The 20,972-nt window shown below is 37.1% G+C and overlaps 1 protein-coding gene across 1 annotated transcript in view; it reads left to right on the forward strand.

Moving 5' to 3' along the window:
* Nucleotides 1-20,386, forward strand: part of KAT2B (lysine acetyltransferase 2B) — a 324,222-nt gene extending 303,836 nt beyond the window's left edge. The window contains exons 17-18 of the mRNA XM_053714221.1: nucleotides 14,864-14,948; nucleotides 17,346-20,386. Of these exons, the coding sequence (XP_053570196.1) occupies nucleotides 14,864-14,948; nucleotides 17,346-17,539 (279 nt within the window). The 3' untranslated portion in view covers nucleotides 17,540-20,386. The remainder of the gene's footprint in view (nucleotides 1-14,863; nucleotides 14,949-17,345) is intronic.
* Nucleotides 20,387-20,972: the final 586 nt, after the last annotated feature.

Raw genomic sequence — 20,972 nt, forward strand, 5'->3', positions numbered from 1 at the left:
TATTTTATCTTCTAGGAAACATTTATAGGAAATGGCCTCATTAAGGCCATTTGGTGCAGCCGATTGTAACTCATGGATCCATCTGCATTCCTTTTGTAAGAGTGTTTTTGTGATATCACCCATTCTTCCTTTCAATTTCAATTGATCAATTGCAAAGAAAAATGTCCTTGATGTACTAGTGTTCATATGTTGTGCTACCGGTATGTTGCAATTCCATTTGATGTCACCTATATGTTCTAGTACTCTGGTAAGTAGCTCCCTAGAGCAGGGGTCGCCAAACTTTCGGATCTCAGGGACCAGTAAACTCACAATTTTAAATCCCGTGGACCACTAACATGAATTTTTTTAAAAAGGTACAAACCTCTCTAATGTGTGTGTGTGTGTGTGTGTATATATATATATATATATATATATATATATATACAGTATATTTATATATATGTGTGTGTATATATATATATATATATATATATAAATAGGCGTGTAGGCCCCTCCCCTAATCTGGTCACCAATCCCAGGGGACCGTGTGCAAAACTTAAGGGACTAAACCAACTGGGTAGCCCAATCATAAGAAAAAATGCGGCATCATCAAATACAATAACATAACAAGTTACAGTCTCAAACTTAGTGTTGTGATAATAAAATAAAGTGCCTATAGCAAAATTGGTACAAAAAGTGATCAATGATCCCACATATCTCCTACATCCCTCACTAAACTCTGCCCCGGTTCTGTGTGTCAATGGCACATACCACACTGAAAGTAATCCCATTGGGCAAACAGCACCGACGCCCATATTCTGTGATGTCAAACTTTGTCATAGCAACTGTGAAACACACTCCGGGAGACCACTCCCCGTTACTGTCAAGTGTCTGTTAAGCATCAAAACTGTGTTAGTACGCAGCATTACATCGCCCCTCCCACCTATCCTCTTTCGAGCAGCAGGGGCGCACCTCCACTCCTATAGGTTAGGAGCAAAAAACTAAAAATAATAACAACCACAATTTCACTTTAGATCTTTCGTCATTACCATATCCTATCTGTCTCTGAAACACAGCCAACTGAACAAAACTCCAGAACGATTACAAAGTGCCTACAGTCAATACCTGCCACACATCCCAATACCGCACTGAAAGTAATCCCATTGGGTAAACAGCACCGTCGCCCATATTCTGTGATGTCAAACTTTGTCATAGCAACTGTGAAACACACTCCAGGAGACCACTCCCCGTTACTGTCAAGTGTCTGTTAAGCATCATATATCCCATACATAGGGACGAAAAACCTTAACCCCAACATGACTAACCAATGTCTTATGAAAACACATTGCACCACCTTCATTCACAGCTTGTGCTCAGTCTATAATAAAGTGTGCGGCGATCAGATCGTCTCAGATATAATCTCTAGACCAAACAGTGAAAGCTTGTAATATTACGACAACACTGACGCCCACATCCTGTATTGTCAGACAACGTCATAGCAACTGAAGAAAACACCCCAGGAGAACACTCCCAGTTGATGACAAGGATCCTCTTCAATACCATATATAAACAAAAACTTTATCCCAACCTGCCTGGCCGATGCTTATTGGGGACACATCACCTACATTCCCAGTTCTTATTGTATCTGTGATAGGCATACGGCGCACAGATCGTCCCTGTCACAGTCTATACACAAAACTGTGTTAGTACGCAGCGTTACATAGCCCCTCCCACCTATCCTCTTTGGAGCAGCAGGGGCGCACCTCCATTCCTATAGGTTGGGAGCAAAAAACTAAAAATAATAACAACCACAATTTCACTTTAGATCTTTCGTCATTACCATATCCTATCTGTCTCTGAAACACAGCCAACTGAACAAAACAATACCTGCCACACATCCCAATACCCATTACCAAAAAAGTGTACCAAAAACATCATAATCAACATGCAAGTGTGAAGGGGATCACAAAGTAAAAGATCAAATAAATTCAATATTGCAAATGGCTCATATACTCCCAATAATAAAATAGATCAAATAACTGGGCTCTAATATAAAAGACTCAATTTCAATACACATAAAATAAAATAAAGTGATCTAGAACATTGGCTGCATCATGATACTTATCAATGTGGTTCATGTCCACCCACATCACTTCCACCAGTTTCCTCGGTCCAGAGACAATCTGTAAAGGAACCGGACTCTACATCCTTCCACCTGTGGTAGCCTTCCATCAGCCACACCATATATATATATATATATATATATATATCGTCAGGAGCTCTGGGTCGTCAATGGCTACCCATAAAGAGCCTAATCTTGGTTCAAGGCCCCAACACATAGTCAGTGGGGGATCGGAGGTGTGGGATCACGAACACCCTGTACAAATAAAAACAAAAGTAAAAAACTAAAAAATGTTAACAATATACAACACAGTATACATACAACCTAGATGAAAAAATAACCTAGATGGACAAATAAAAAGAGACCTAAGAAGGCTCCAATTAAAAACCAATTTCCTAATCCTAATGTATAAATTCTACATTGGGTACTACAATAATTGGACCCAACAGCGCCATAGCATAGAGTAGGTGTCGCTGTTATTTAACAAGATGGATGCTATAATCAGCAAGCTGGCCATAGGGACCACTGAGGATGTTATCATGTACTCTCATATTAGAATATGATCGAGGACTCTCAATAAACACTCTGTGTTCTAATTTCTAGGTCTAAACCTAGGGCTGGGGCTGGGACAAATATCACAATATTTGGACCCAACACTATCATAATAAAGGATGAGTGACACTATCACCAAATAGCATGTGTGCTATAATCAGCAAAATGGCCATAGGGACCACAAATATGTCATACTATAATCGTGTGTTCTCATGATGGAATATGAACGTGGACTCTCAGTAGACACTCTGTATCATTATTTCTAGGGTTAAGCATTCGTTACAGGAAAGATTGCCAGCCCGAATGAACATTTAGGCCTCTGGGGGCCAGAGTTCCCAATTCGTGTATCCATCTGGCCTCCTTTTTCAGCAGAATCTTGGCTCTATTGCACCCTCTTCTTAGACTTGGTACATGGTCAATTATTCGGAATCTCAAGTCTGTGACTGTGTGTCCTCTCTATAAGAAGTGTCGGGTGACCGGTTGGTCAGATTTACCACTTCTTAGGGCAGTTCTTATACTTGACCGGTGGTTGGCCATGCGAGTCCTGGCATCATCAATGGTCTTTTCAGTATAGAACAATTCGCATGGGCAATTGAGAAGGTAAATGATAAAAGGTGTTGTACATGTAAGGAAGAAGTTGATCTTATATTTCTTCTTTTTCTCTGGATATTGGAATGTGTTTCCTGTGTGCATGCTGTTGCATGTTACACAGCTCAAGCACCTGAAACAGCCATTCTTCAGTTGTGTTTCAGTTTGTGGCAAAAGATCTGTCCTCATCAGAGCATCCTTCAAGCTTTTGCCTCTCTGGTATGCCAGATGGGGTGCCCTCCAACCTGTGAATGGCAATGTGGTATCGGACTGGATTAACTTCCATTCCTCCTTGATAGCTCTTGTGAAAAGGTATTGGTCTGGAGTATAGGTGGTAACAAATGTAAGTTGAGGGGTGGTGAGTTGCATATCCTTATCACCTTTAATCCCTTCCTGAATGACCTGTTCACACACAGACTGGAGATGTTTCTTCTTATATCCCCGCTGGATAAATCTTTCTGTCATCTCAGTTAATTGGACTTTACATCGCTCAGGGTCGGTGTTGTTCCGAACCACTCGTTGGAACTGTGCTTTGGGTCTGTTCCGAATCAGGGCCGGTTGGTGACAGCTATTTGCATGCAGCGTAGAATTCCTATCCGTATTTTTCCTAAATAGGGTGGTGCCAAGGGTTTCATTGTTCTTGAACACTCTTACATCAAGATAGTCAACGATGTCGATGTCCGCCACATGTTGGAATATGATGCTCTCTAGTGCATTGAGTGTATTGATCCATTTCTCCAGTGAGTTTGCATCGCCATGCCAGATCAGAAACAGATCGTCTATATATCTGCAGTAAAATTTGATAGACGGTATTTCATGCACCTTCATGTGTAGGGTCTCATACTCTGCCATGTAGAGATTTGCCAGCGATGGGGCCACATTCGACCCCATCACTGTTCCGGCTATTTGTAAATAGAACTTATTTTCGAAGCAGAAAAAGTTATTTTTCAAAGAAATTGTTAACAGTTCAGAACATACTCTGGTGGACCGATATATGTTATCCGTCTCAAGCAATTGGCAACTGTCGCAATGCCTGCTGTATGTGGGATCACTGTATAAAGGCTTGAGACATCCATAGTGACCAATAGATCAGACTCAATGATGTTTTCCAAACAAATTATACTTTGGATGAATGTTGTTGAAGCTTGTATGTAAGACCTCATGCGCTTGACCAATGGCTGGAGAAAATGGTCAGCAAACTCAGCCAGAGGTTGTAAAAGTGACCCTCTGGCTGAGACAATCGGTCTACCAGGGGAACACATCAAATCCTTGTGTATTTTTGGCAATGTGTATAAAATCGGTGTTATTGGAAAGTCCCTCTGCAGAAAACAAACCTCCTGATCAGTAATGACCTCAGCTTGCTTCCATTCAGTTAATTTGCTATCAATTTCACGCTTCAAGGCAAAGGTAGGATCATTCTGCAGAACAGTATAGGTAGTAGCATCAGAAAGTTGTTGATCAATTTCTTTCTTATAATCCCCCACATCCATTACGACCACTGCTCCACCCTTGTCTGCAGGGTGTATGACGATCGTGGAATCCTCACTGAGTGATCTCAGAGCTCGCTTTTCTTCCTTAGATAGATTATCATACTGTCTTCTGGCAGTTATGAGTTCTTGGGTCAGCCGTGTAAGGTAATTCGTATAGGCGGTGATTAAGGGATTGTTGGAGGTAGGGTCAAATGTCCCTGTAGTTCTGAAAGTTGACATTGTTTCAGATTCATTTCTAAAGTATTCTTTTAGACGAAGTGATCTCACAAATTTCTGGACATTGATATAAGAATTGAACGTACTCATTTTCATGGTCGGTACAAATGACAATCCTTTATTTAATAGAGACATTTCAGCTTCATTAAGTGGTCTAGTTCTAATATTGAAGACATTGTTTTCTATCTTCTCTGGATTCGGGAGCAGCGGGACATGCCCCTCCGCCTCGTGTGCGGCCGGGTCCTTGTCCTAAAAAACAATTTGATGTTGAGTATGGGGCCAATGGTGGTCGTGCAGATACAGCTTCACGAGTGTTGTCCCATTGTTGCATATTGCCGGTCCCTCTAGACCTAGTAGTAATTCCCCTGAATTGTAGAGCTTCGGGGTTCATAGATCCCTCTTGGTCAGTACTGTCTCCCGAACTGGTGTCCACTGCATTAATAGCTTGCTTAGTGTGTCTTCTCTCCCTTCTAGGTCTGAAGTTCTTTCTTTCCTCTGGTGCTAGCATCCAACGGTAGACGCTCTTATGTGTGTAATCTAATCCCACCGTTTGGAGTTTACGGTTCTTGAAAGAAAGAAATTCCTGTTTATATTCTTTGACCTGTTTGGCCAATTTGTCCAGCCAATCACATGAACTATCAAACCTCAATTTGAGTTGTAGACTCTCAAAAGTTTGGATCTCTGTCCTTACTTCCTGCAATAATCTTCCGGGTTCATGAATCACCAGCAACATTAAATCGAATGAACATTTGTTCAGAATCCTGCCCCAATTGGTGTAAAATTCAATGCTGGATCTTCCGATCGTGGGCACATTTCTAATCCGAAAACATCTTGGCAGCATTCTTTTCTTATAATACTCAGATAAATGGGTACCATGAAGGTTCAAGTCAATCTCACATTGTTTTAACTTGGCCCACAAGTTATACAGGGATTGGTTCGATTCCTCCCCCTGTTGTTCCTCAATTGAACCGAATCTAATCAAATCAGCGTCCTTGTCAGTAAACATAAAAATGGCCTCATATTTCTCTTCTAGGGTATCACCCCCTGTGGACATGTCCACCCCCATGGGGTCATTGCTGGTCTCCATGTGTAAAAGTGAAGGATAGGTATATAAGAAATGAAGGAAGGATACTGAACAGGCTGAAACAGCCCCTGTGTGGGTGCACTGTACCAAGGAATATGTAAGCAATAGTTTAGAGGTATATGCACTCTCACCACCGTCCTGCAACTGCCAGGGTGCTCTAAAAGACTATACAGCAAAAGAACAAAGTTGAAGCACTGACTAGACTTTGGATATCAATATGAAATAATTTATTTGTGACGTTTCGGGACCTCAAACGTCTCTTCTTCTGACAACCAGATTGTGCAAGTGAACAAACATAAATAGGCCTGTAGGCCCCTCCCCTAATTTGGTTACCAATCCCAGGGGACCATGTGCAAAAGTTAAGGGACTAAACCAACTGGGTAGCCCAATCATAAGAAAAAATGTGGCATCATCAAATACAATAACATAACAAGTTACAGTCTCAAACTTAGTGTTGTGATAATAAAATAAAGTGCCTATAGCAAAATTGGTACAAAAAGTGATCAATGATCCCACATATCTCCTACATCCCTCACTAAACTCTGCCCCGGTTCTATCCGAGGATGAGTTAACCTCTGTAGCTTCAGAGGGTGACATTTCTGAGTCGGAAACTTCAGTTTCTAAACCTCCTTCAGATTTAAGATTGAACATCTGCGTTTTTTATTAAAGGAGGTTTTGTCTACCCTAGAGATTCCAGAGGCTAAACTGCCGGAGGAACCTAAGACCCCTAAATTAGACAGGGTTTGACTTTTCCTGTGCCTGACGCAAATATACAGATTATTCACCTAAATGCAAAGGCTTCTGTCTTTGCGGTCCTTGCCCGCCGGCTCTCTGGTTGAAGTCTTGGTCTGCGGTTATGACTTTTAAATCCAGACTCCTTTCTCTTCCCTTCAAGGGGAAGATTTTATTCGGTCTAGGGCTGGACTCCATTATTTCTAAGGTTACCTGAGGGAAAGGGGCCTTCATACCGCAGGATAAGAAGAATAGATCTAAGGGACAGCAATCGTCTAATTTTCTTTACTTTCGTTCTGACAAATCACAACAACAGCAATCCTCAGCCAAGTCCGAGCAGCCCAAGAGTACTTGGAAGCTGGTTCAGTCCTGGAATAAGTCCAAATAGACTAAGAAGCCCGCCAAGAACAAATCGACATGAAGGGTCAGCCCCCGATCCGGGATCGCTTCGAGTAGGGGTCAAACTGTCTCTTTTTTCAGCTGCTTGGTTACAGGATGTATAGGATCCTTGGGTCCTGGAGGTTGTATCTGAGGGATACCGGATAGGATTCAAATCTCATCTGCCCAGGGGCAGATTCCTACTCTCCAGACTGGAAAGACCAGAAAAGACGACTGCCTTTTTAGGTTGCGTACGGGATCTCTCCTCTCTAGGAGTTATTGTGCTGGTGCCTACAGCAGAAAGAGGTTTGGAGTTTTATTCAAACCTTTTCTTGGTTCCAAAAAAGGAGGGAACTTTTTGTCTAATTCTGGACTTAAAGTGCTTAAACAAGTTTCTGAGTGTTCCCCCTTTCAAGATGGAGACAATACAGTCAATTCTTCCTCTGGTTCAGGAAGGACAGTTTATGACCACCATAGACATGAAGGATGCATACCTTCACATTCCGATACACAGGGAACATTATCAGTTCCTGAGGTTTGCGTTTCTGGACAGCAATTCCAGTTCATAGCTCTATTGTTTGGCCTAGCTACTGTTCCAAGGATATTTACGAAGTTTCTGGGGGCTCTTCTAGCTGTTGCCAGAACACAAGGTATTGCAGTAGCGCCTTACCTGGACAATATCTTGGTACAGGCACTGTTTTTTTGTCTAGAAGGAGAACAGTCGGAATCCCTTCTCAGTCTTCTTCGATCACATGGATGGAAGATAAACTTGGAAAAGTGTTCTCTTACTCCAAATACTAGGGTGAATTTCCTGGGGACTATAATAGACTCCATATCATGAGAATATTTCTAACATATCAGAGACATTGCAAGCTAACTTCCGCATGTCTTGCCCTTCATGCCTCCTTGAGACCCTCAGTGGCTCAGTGTATGAAGGTGATTTGACTCATGGTGTCCTGTATGGATATCATTCCCTTTGCCAGATTCCATCTCAGACCCCTACAACTATACATGCTGAGACAATGGAATGGCGACATTCAGATCTGTCTCAACAAATTGTGTTGGACAACTTGTCGAGAGACCCGCTCTCTTGATGGCTCTGTCTAGATCATCTGTCCCAAGCCACGTGCTTCTTGAGACCGTCCTTGGAAATTGTGACTACGGATGCAAGCCTTTCCGGCTGGGGAGCCATTTGGGGTGCCAAGAAGGCTCAAGGGCTGTGGACTCAGGAGGAGTCCTCCCTTTTGATCAATATATTGGAACTCCGGAAGATCTTCTATGCTCTGAAGGCTTTGGCCCCTTCTGGGTTTGTCCCAGTTTATCAGATTCCAATCAGACAATATAACTTTGGTTGCCTACATCAACCATCAGGGGGGAACGAGAAGTTCCTTGGCGATGAGAGAAGTATCTCAGATACTAGAGTGGGCTGAGACTCACAGCTGTATGCTGTCAGCAATCCACATTCCGGGTGTGGACAACTGGAAAGCAGACTTCCTCAGCAGGTAATCCTTTTACCCAGGGGAATGGTCTCTCCAACACAAGGTGTTTGCAGAGATATGCAGAGAGTGGGGGGTGCCGGAGCTCATGGCATCCCGCCTCAATACCAGGCTACCCAGGTACTGGTCAAGTTCGAGGGATCCTCAGGCAGAACTGATAGATGCTCTATCAGTACCATGGAGGTTCAGACTCATATATCTTTTTCCTCCATTACCGCTTCTCCCTTGTGTGGTGGCTCGCATCAAGCAGGAGCGAGCATCAGTGATTCTGATTGCTCCATCGTGGCCGTGAAAGACATGGTTTGCGGATCTGGTGGGAATGTCCTCATCTCCTCAGTGGAGGTTACTTTGTTGCAGAGATCTGCTGATACAAGGTCCCTTCATACATCAAAATCTAGATTCTCTGAGGCTGACTGTGTGGAGATTGAACGCTTAGTATTAGCCAAGAGAGGGTTTTTTAAGAGTGTTATCGACACTCTGATTCAAACTCGTAAGCCAGTTACTCGTTGTATGGATCATAAAGTGTGGAGGACTTACTTGTACTAATGTGAAGTGTGTGGCTTTTCCTGGCATAAGGTTAAGGTTGCCAGAATTTCATCTTTTCCCCAGGATGGACTGGAAAAGGGTCTATCTGCTAGTTCCCTGAAGGGACAGATATTGGCCCTGTCGGTGTTACTGCACAGAAGATTGGCCGAGCTTCCGGATATGCAGTCCTTTTGTTAAGGCTCTGACTAGGATCAGACCTGTGTTTAGATCTGGGGCTCCGCATTGGAGCCTCAATCATGTTCTTCGTGTTATCGTGGAAGGTTGTTTTTTTGTTGGCTATTTCCTCTGCGCGCAGAGTTTCTGAGATTTCTGCTTTGCAATTTGGCCCCCCTTACCTTATTTTCCATGCTGATAAGGTGGTTTTACGTACTAAATTAGGGTTCCTCCCTAAGGTGGTGTCTGATCGTAAAATTAATCAAGAGATTGTTGTTCCTTCTTTGTGTCCTAATCCTTCTTCAGCAAAGGAATGTTTGCTCAATAATCTAGATGTGATTCGGGCCTTGAAGTTTTATCTTCAGGCTACTAAGGAGTTTAGACAATCTTCCTCTTTGTTTGTCATCTATATGGGGAAGTGTAAGGGGCAGAAGGCTACTACGACTTCCCTATCTTTCTGGTTGAGGAGTATCATCCGCTTAGCTTGCGAGACAGTGGGACAACAGCCTCCTGAGTGGATAACGGCTCATTCCACTAGAGCAGTGGCTTCCTCCTGGGCTTTTAAGAACGAAGCCTCTATGGATCAGATTTGTTAGGCGGCTACCTGGTCCTCCTTACACACTTTTTCAAAATTTTACAAGTTTGATGTGTTTGCTTCAGCTGAAGCAGCTTTCGGGAGAAACGTTTTGCAGGCTGTGGTGCCCTCAGACTAGGGTCTGCTTCTCTTTTGTTCCCTCCCGTTATTCCTTCAGTGTCCTCTGGAGCTTGGGTATAGTTTTCCCAACAGTAAGGAATGAAATTGTGGACTCTCCCTGCCTTATGGAAGGAAAACATAATTACCAGATAAATTCCTAGAGTCCATGACCCCACCCGCAATTTATTGTTTTGGGTGGCTCCCTTTTTATATTATAATTATATTATTTCTTCTGGCACCCTTGTACCCTGATGTTTCTCCTACTTTTCCTTGTTCCCTTGGCAGAATGACTGGGGTGATAGGGGAAGTGGGAGGGATATTTAAGCCTTTGGCTGGGGTGTCTTTGCCTCCTCCTGATGGCCAGGTGATGGATTTCCCAACAGTAAGGAATGAAGTTGTGGACTCTCCCTGCCAGGAAGGAAAGGAATTTATCTGGTAAGCATAAATTATGTTTTTGTGTTAGCAATACATGTGGCCCCTCATTTTTTTGTGACTTGGTGTGTACTTACTAGAAATATTTAGTTTGTATACCATATGCATCATCAGTGAAGGAATCAGAGTCTGAGTTCATAGATAACTCAGCTACTTCCTCAGCACTGAGATGCTTAGCCATAATTCTCTTTACAAAATAAATAGATATTTTTAAAGGAATTATGTTGCTAGAAAATATATATATATTTTTTTGCAAAAAATACGTTTCTTTGTTGTGAAAGATGAAGAGAGCTGCGTAAAGAGGGTCTTTTACTTATCTTCCACGCACCATAAAAAAGACTGATTATAAAAATATTATTTGGTGTTTTTTTTTTTTTAATACCACATTATCCAGGTGATTATCGGTTTACAAATATAATATCGGTCCGTATTGTAAAAGGGAATGCAACATTTCTCAGATAGGTGATCATTTAGCTATACTACTTAAACAGATTTTTTTTTTTTTTAAATAAAGAATTTTATTTTTATAAAATGTATTTTGGGGGTCTCTAGGCAATTTTTATTTATGTGGCTTTAGAGACCCCAAATTTTTTTTTATAACTTTTTTTAAATAAAGTTTTTTTTTACTTTTTATTTTTTTATTCTACACTTATACTACCAATGGTGGGTCTTGGGGGTCTGTAGCTGCTTAGATGCCTGAGATACAGGCATCTAAGCAGCTACGGACCCCCATCTCCCTATAACAGACAAGTATCAGTTTTAAATAAAGTTGCACAATGATGTCATCACATCATTGCGTGTGATGTCACCACGAGGGGAAAGAAGCCCCGGTGATGCCTGTGAGTATCCAGGCCAGATCGCTGGTGTAGGAGTGGATGGGGGTCCTCCGACCTCCATCAATGTGGGGGAGTGCTAGCGACGGCTCTGAGCCGTTGTTAGCACTCAAAGGGTTAAACTGATAGGAAAATAACATGACTGTGCCTGCACATGCCAGATACACACTACCTTGCAAATCCTGAGACCAGCATCCTGATTGGCTGCTTAAAGTCTCTTTACAGTGGGGTGTGAATACTTTGGAAATTTTTAGGTAAAATATCTTTCTTTTTTACATAGAGTTCAGGTGATATTTTCTAGTCAGCTTTTTATAACTATGCTGCATCACTTTCAACTGCTCCAACATTTGGGTATCATGGCCCTTTAACCCTCCATATTGTTTGCATTTTTGTGCTCCACTTTTAATCTGGCCTTTGTTTTCTTCTGTTGAATGGAGTAGCAGTGTTAAGTGAGTGATTCAGATGCAAGAACAATGAAAGTAATGCAGTAGGAAATTATACCTTTCAATTAGACTAACTACATTTTAAAAACAAGCTTTTGAGAATTTGATTAGTTTCTTAGTTCTGACTTAAAGGAACTGTCTATTTGATTTTTTTATTGCTTGAAAAGATAGATAATGCCCTTACTATCCATCCCTTAGCTTTGAACAACCAAGATTGTCCCTCTAATACTCTGCCTGTTTCTAAGCCCCTGCAGGCCGCCTCTTATCTCAGTGCATTTTATTCGCTTTTCACAGCCAGGCAGTGCTAGTTTATGTGGAGATATTTATGAGCAAAAACTGATTGGTTAAAATGCAAGTCTTTAAAAAAAATGAAATAAGGGGGCAGTCTGCAGAGGCTTAGATACAAGATAATCACAGAGGTAAAAAGTGTATTAATATAACAGTTTTGGTTATACAGAACTGGGGAATGGATAATAAAGGGATTATCTATATTTTTAAACAATAAAACCATTAAAGTAGACTGTTCTTTTAATACCAATGTGTAGATTATATCTTGAAACACAGGATAGTTTAATGAACAGAAAGTGATACAGAAATCTGATTACAGGGAGAGGAGGAGGTTGCTGTAAAATGATGAGTGATTGGTGGAAGGTGGAAGGTGAAAGGTGGAAACACTTCCTGAACACAGTCCCTCCCTCTCTCCAACAATACCAATGTATAATTTTTGTCATTGGATTTTATGAGATTTTAAATAAATAGCATTAAAACTCCCCTTATACTCATATTTTAAGGGAATCAAGGTGGTTTGTCTTTTTTTCCCTGATGCATAACAAATGGATTGTAGCTGCTTAGAATTGTTTGAAAAGTATAAGACAATTTTTGACAAGAAAGAAAATCAAATGTCAGATACCAATAATGAAAGTATGACATTAGTATAGTTATCCATATATGGTTCTGAGAGTATGTGAGTACTGTTAATTTGTTATATTTATAAGTAATAATCAAGCTACTCAAATTAAATTGTCAAATGAAATGCAGAGTATTCTTTAAATTTAAGTACAGTTGCAAAACCCCTATCCAAACTAATTGGGACTGAAAACGGTTTGGATTTTGGAATCGTTGAATATTTGCATCTGTAAAATTAGTCATACATAGTACCATCAGAAAGATAGTACAGTACTGTAATCAGAAAGGTAATAGTTGTTGTGAAACAATAAATATAGACCAACATTTGCATATCGTATGACTAACATTTGCATTTAACAAACAAGCTTTTGAGAATTTTTAGTAATTCCTTAGTTCTGACTTAAAGGGACAGTCTACCAAAGAAGCAGGCAGGGAAGATTGTTACTTACTGGCCGGGAAAAATGTTAATTTCATGAAAAAAATCTGGATTTCTGAATAATTCTCGATTTTGGAATTCCGGATTTGGGATTTATACCTGTATTGCATAAAATTCACAACACTCTTCTTTTAAGAAGCATCATAATCAAGACACAAAGACCTAGATTACGAGTTGTGTGTTAGGGTTAAAAAGCAGCGTTAAGAGGTCCTAACGCAGCTTTTTAACGCCCGCTGGTATTACGAGCCTTGCAGGTACAGGTGTACCGTTCACTTTTTTGGCCAGACTCAGAAAATCCACTTACGTCAGTTGCGTATCCTATATTTTCAATGGGACTTGCATAGCGCCGGTATTACGAGTCTGACCAAAAGTGAGCGGTAAACCCTCTCCTGTCAATACTGGTACCGCATTTAAAAGTCAGCAGTTAAGAGTTTTACACTACAACGCTGTAGCATAAAACTCATAACTAAAGTGCTAAAAAGTACACTAACACCCATAAACTACCTATTAACCCCTAAACCGAGGCCTCCCCACATCGCAAACACTAAAATAAATATTTTAACCCTTAATCTGCTGAACCGGACATCGCCGCCACTATAATAAATATATTAACCCCTAAACCGCCGCACTCCCGCATCGCAAACACTAGTTAAATATTATTAACCCCTAATCTGCCGGCCCTAACATTGCCGCCACCTACCTACATTTATTAACCCCTAATCTGCCGCCCCCAACATCGCCGTCACTATAATAAAGTTATTAACCTCTAAACCTAACACCCCCTAACTTAAATATAATTACAATAAATCTAAATAAAATTACTACAATTAACTAAATGATTCCTATTTAAAACTAAATACTTACCTATAAAATAAACCCTAAGATAGCTACAATATAACTAATAGTTACACCGCAGCTATCTTAGGGTTTATTTTTATTTTACAGACAACTTTGTATTTATTTTAACTAGGTAGAATAGTTATTAAATAGTTATTAACTATTTAATAACTACCTAGTTAAAATAAAGACAAATTTACCTGTAAAATAAAACTTAACCTAAGTTACAATTACACCTAACACTACACTACAATTAAATTAATTACCTAAATTAAATTTAAATTTGTAAAAACCCATAATACCAGCGTTGTCTGTAAGTGAGCAGTGACCTTAAACTGCTCGTTAGCACCGCACAGCCTCTAACGCAAAACTCGTAATCTAGGCGATTATTATATATAATAATAGGGAAATAGATAAATACAATCGTTTTTAATCAATCAGATATGACTTATATTTTCTTTCAAAACTGTTGGTGATCTAATCTGTTATTTTTTTTTTAAAACAATAGTATATGTGTATGTGTGTGTATATACTGTATATATATATATATATATATCTATATATATATATATATATATATATGATATACTTTTTATGCAGCAACTCCATCTTACAAATGATTAAACCCAAACATATCAAGTTTATTGTTTAGCTCTATACAATATGTTTAAATCTCACATACCCTGCAGCAGTTATATAGAATAAATCTGACACTCCTTTACTGTATCAAATGCCACAAACATTGTGATACTTGTATTCTTTTATGGAAATATCACCATGCTAGTGATAGTATGTCACAATGTGGAGTGGAACTGGATATTCTAGTGTAAAATAAATGTTAAAGCATTTTATTCTTAAACAAGTTCTTTTATTATGTGTTTAACGCCTGTTTCAAATATACCATTTTCTGTTTCATAAATATATGTATAATTTTTTTTTTTTAAAGAGTCATCAAAGTGCTTGGCCCTTTATGGAACCAGTAAAAAGAACGGAAGCGCCTGGATATTATGAAGTTATAAGATTTCCCATGGGTAATGATATTACTTTCTTCTTATTATTATTATAAAGGGCCAGATTACAAGTGGAGCGCTATTTAACTCCCCCGCTCAAACAAGTTCTCGCACTTACGCGCTAACCGGATGCGCACCAAAAGCTTAACCTATTCTCCCATAGAAGTCGATGGAGAAAAAAAGTTGGCAAAAAACACCCCACTCTCGCTCTAACCTCAACACATATTCTTAAGAGCGTTAACCCGACATAAAATATTAATATTTCACATTCCAATGTTCTTCACATAGCAGAAAATATTCTATTTATTCATAAATACATATTTCTACATATATCTGATGGTATTTTGGTACAATATATATATATATATATATATATATATATAAAAAATATATATAGGTATAGATATACACAGATATATATAGGAATATCTGTTTATAAACACATAAAACACAGTCTGCTATGTGCAGAACATTGAAATGTGGAATATTTACAGTAAATGCACAGTATAACACTTTATTAAAAATTAATATTGCATAAATATGCTTTTATATGTTTTCATCTACTTGGCAGCAAAGGGCTCCAATGCACTTATATATATATGTCTATATATGTGTATATATGTATTTATGTGTTTAGATATGTATATATATATATATGTCTATATATGTGTATATATGTATTTATGTGTTTAGATATGTATATATATATATATATGTCTATATATGTGTATATATGTATTTATGTGTTTAGATATGTATATATATATATGTCTATATATGTGTATATATGTATTTATGTGTTTAGATATGTATATATATATATATATATGTCTATATATGTGTATATATGTATTTATGTGTTTAGATATGTATATATATATATATATATATGTCTATATATGTGTATATATGTATTTATGTGTTTAGATATGTATATATATATGTCTAAATACTTATATATACATATAAATACATATGTATATACATACATACATACATAAACATATTTAGGCATGTATATGTATGTATCTCTATGTTAAAGCTCTTGGCAGCCTTTTTTCCCCTAACATCTAAGATCTCAAACCTTTGAGCTCTTATAACTTTTTTGTGCAATATTTTTTTTTTAAATAATTTTTTTAGATAGTGTTATTATGAGTGTAACCGTATTGGGTAATATATTTTTTATCTGTTTTGAGACACTATTTTGTTTCATAAAATAGATAACCAGAACTCTTTGGGCGCACGGTCCGTTAACTTGAATTGCGCTAAAGCAATTGTGTTTAATTTCAACTTTTAATACGAGCAATAAACCCCTTACCGGGGCGCTCAAACATCCAGTCATGATCTGAGCCCAAAGAGGGTTGTCACCTTTGTTGGAAAAAAACCAGACCATTATCATTTGTTTTTATTGTTGCTTTTAAATTCATATATCTTTTTAAAACAAGTTCCTTTTTCAATTTGGAAAAGTTTAGCATCTTATTTCTATATTTATTCTATATCACTTACATTGATCTGACTATTAAAATACTGTTTATGCAGGTAAAATACTTAAACACAGATTTGGTCACTAAGTAATAGTGAAACCTGACAATTGATCATAATAACCAACCATTAGGGAGCTTCAGAACCTAGCTAGTATAAAACAGGTACATATATTACATTTGTACCAGTGTTATCACTCATTAATCCTAACTTCAATCAACCCAGTGCTCTATTTTATATTAAAGGGGCAGTCTACACCTTAGTCATCTTAAAGTCTTAACTTAGATTAAACTGAAAATAGCCTCCTGTACCTTTTCTATATTATGCAGCAGGAACAGTAAAAAAGTTATTTTAAAATGAATATTGTTTCTGGCCACTTTGAAATGGCTGCCAAGCTCTGCCCACTAATGACATCACAATCTGTGCTGCATTTATGGACTCTGCTGAATAGCATTGACAGTCCGTTAAATCCAACTAGTGAGCTTTTTGTGATTGAATGCCATATGCAGCCCAGATCATGATGTCATCAGTGGGCTGAGCTTGGCAGCCATTTCAAAGTGTCCAGAAACAATATTAATTTTAAAATAACTTATTTACCATTCCAGCTGCATGATCTAGAATGGGGTGCAGGAGGCTATTTGCAGCTTAATCTAAGGTAAGACTTTAATATGACCAAGTTGTAGACTGTCCCTTTAATTGCGCAAACCTAAACACCCTGTTTTATTTTAACTGAAACGCGCAACCCAAGCCCACCACCTAAAATGAATCTTAACCAACACACCTATTATATATGATAATAATGGTAGTTATATAACCTTGCTATTTTCTTCAATTATAAAACACAATAAATCAATTCTTCAAATATGACAAACAATAGTCAAGTGAAAATTCCATACAGGAGTTACCACTTTTACCTTTTTTCATTTTATATTAAAGATTTGAAAACCATGAGTGAACGTATAAAGAACAGGTATTACGTGACGAAGAAACTGTTTATGGCAGATTTACAGAGAATCTTTACAAACTGCAGAGAGTACAATCCCCCAGAAAGTGAATACTTCAAATGTGCAAATATCCTGGAGAAATTCTTTTACACTAAAATTAAAGAAGCTGGACTGATCGACAAATAATCTGTTACTTGTGGTGCCTAATCTTATTGGCTTGCCTACTGTTTAGTGCACCTAACCTAAATTTGCACTTATTTTAAAATATGCTAATCCTCTTAAGCTGTTATTTTTAGTGCTGGACATATTTAAAATTTCTTTTCTAAGGAAAGGAAGAAAAAAAATATTTTTTGTGTCCCTATTGGAGATATCTTATTTTTTTTTTTTATGGATTTCTTTTATATTAGAAAAAGGTGCTTGTAACCTGTAGGATGTAATATATATAATGTTCTCATAAGCTGTTTTGTATATTTAGAACTGAATGTTTTGTATAATAATGTACAATTACATATTTCATTGCTTGTCAACCACTAATCTTATAACACTGTTATAGAATGGGCAGACAACTGATTATAGCTTTGCTTATGCAGGACATAAGTCAAAATATAATCTGATATTAACAAAATACTCTAATGCTTGTCTTGGGGACGACTGACTATTATTATTTTAAATATAAAACGTTCATAGTATTAGTACCATTACTAATACAGGTCCCATATATTTAAAAACAAATTAACAGTACAAATACTGTGTATTTATTTATATTTAAATTTAAGATGAAAATTTCAAGTCATTAACCCAAGCTCTATTTTTGATACCCTGCAAAGAATACTTTTTCCCCCAGAATATGATTTAATCCACATATAAATATTAGTGGAAAATTCCTAATTTTGATAATTACAGATTTAATAAAGGCTGCAAAGGTAATTGTTTAAATATCAGTTTTAATTAATATATGTTTCCAAAAAGAGGAAACGAAGGAAACAAAATATAAGTAATTAGAAATATTACAGTTTATACATCATAATTTGCCAGGATTCATCATTTTGCTTTATTATACAAAGTAGTATGTATGGTCCTTGAGAATACAGGGAAGAAACTTCTTGTGACCCATAATTTTGCTACCCAGTCCATTCACAAAATAATACTGTTTATGCTGTTAATAAAGAAAAACAAAACATTTTTTTGCAATGTGACCTGAAAAGGAGTAAAACAAATTATGACCTATTATGACTTATTTGTTTGTTTTTTGTATTTCAAAACAAAAATAAATAACATAAGATTTTATAGCATTTGAATTTATATCCAGTTGCTAGCAATGAGAAAGAATGTTGTATTGTAGGAGTTATTTGTTCTCTGTTTCTCTGTGTAGTTACATGTGTATTAGCATTTGTTATATGCTGAAAGATGAAATCCCTGATAGGACCAAAGTGTAAAGTGTACAACATAGCAATGACATGGTGAGAAATGTGTAAACATTTTGAAAAGCTTTAATTTTCTATGAGCTCTTTTGTTACAATGAGGCTTACGTACTCTGTGTATACATCTAGTTGACAGCGCGTAGAGGATTTGCTGGAAAAAATCTTAATAAAGAGTACTGGATTCATTTTTAGAAAAAATAGTCTACTTTATAGCGGAATTTCGAAAGCAAAACTCTATTGTAATTTTTTTTTCTCCTTTAATGTGGTCCAAATGGCTTGTTATACCTACTACATAGTATTAGATGTATGGTAAATGGATCCTCCATGCTTTTTTTTGTGTTTGTAATAGCTGTTTTCACTCATTAAAACCATCACGTGTTCTATAGGGCATTCCCATGAAAATGGGCTGAGCCTGCAAGTAAAACAGGACTGCTAATTATATCTGTGCTATATATTGAAATGCTGATTATGGCTGAGGGTTGAATAACCACAACCAGCAGTTTCAATTACAATCTCTCTATCTTCCTTATTCTCCCCCTTTGAGTTTTATCAGTTATATTGTCTCCTATTCATATAGCTTTTTCTACAGAGAAAATGTTTGTTACTTATTTTTTTCAGTATATCTGGGGATACAGCAGGCACAATTAGCTATTTCAAATAACAAAATAAAGATAAAAGAGATATTAAATACACTCCAGCAGGTAAAATGGACCACGGAGAACACATTAAAGGGGAGAACAGTGTCCCTTTAAGTTAATGGCTCTTCCCTGGCTGGACAAGTGATGTATCAGTACAACCCACTTCTCATTGTCTTTTTTTTCTTTCATTGTTGCAAACATGAAAGATAATTTCTGCCAAAAATAAGTCGCTTTTTTATACATCAGTGTGCTTGGCATAAGCAACTGATGATTTCACCGGTAATATGTGGCAAAAAGCCATGAATAATACTAGAAGATAAGAGTATGCTTGATAATTATGATTATAATGTACATCATCTATAAATCTTTATGTCAGATAATTATTTTACAGTCATTTCCTAATACAACCAAAAATGTATTGAACAAGCATTTGCACAACCATAAACACTCTATTTTTGGTGGGGTGGGGGGGTTATAGAAAGAGTATTCCCATACCCAAAGGAAATAGGTGGGGAAAAATAAGACAATGTGGTTATATCTCTTTACTGTTTTTTGGTCAGCTATGTGGGATTACATCTTTGAAGTAGAATATTTTCTGTTTATAGGTAAATAACAAATTTTACAGTTTGGGCAGTTTCTGTCAAGCACTTGAATCTTTTGGATTATTTAGTTTCCAGATGAAAGAATAGCAGAATGTTATTGTGAAGTCAAAATTAAGAACTGTACTTTGTGAAAGCTATGTCATGGTTATGCTATTTTATGTATTAATGTTAATCACATACTCTGCAAAATGTCATATCAAATGTTTTATAATTTAAAAAGAAAATACTATTTTCATAGATATTGTGCAATATTGCTGAAGTAGAATGTGTGGTTTTACGAATGCTTTATATAGCAATATAATATACCTTTGTAAAAAATTAATATATTGTATTTGTTGAGAATAGTTTTAAATTAAAAAAAAAGTATTTTGACGTGTCTTTTTTTACTTGACAATTTAAAATATTTTAGTAATTTATTTACAGTTTAAAGGCGAGAAATGAAACCATCATATGTGTGTCTGTGTGTATATATATATATATATATATGTGTGTATATATATATATATATATATATATATATATATAAGTACATGCACTGAATCTGAAGTAAATAAATGGGAAGTTAAAATGAGTGCAAGAGATGCTTAACCAATCAACCTGTTTTTTGTTTTTGTTTTGTTTGTTTTTTAATATTTTGTTGACAATTGTATTTTTATTGAGCTTTCAAAGCAAACAAATATTTCAAGGTTACATGGTTGGCATAAGCATAAACAATATAGTAGCCAAGTTAACAACAATAATTCCATCTATACTCGCATTTGGACATGCAGCACATCTGTTCAACGTTTCAAATAAAGAAACTAACATGGGAGACAATAGGTAACCCATATAAAATAACAATGTCAAACCTCTTTAAATATAAACCTCCTGTGGCTAATTAAAGCCAGTCTTGAACTTCCTTCAATGCAAATATAACTCACTATTGGGAGTATAACTTAATTTAATAGAGCCACTTGTG

Source organism: Bombina bombina, chromosome 5, assembly GCF_027579735.1.
Source record: "Bombina bombina isolate aBomBom1 chromosome 5, aBomBom1.pri, whole genome shotgun sequence".
NCBI lineage: Eukaryota > Metazoa > Chordata > Amphibia > Anura > Bombinatoridae > Bombina > Bombina bombina.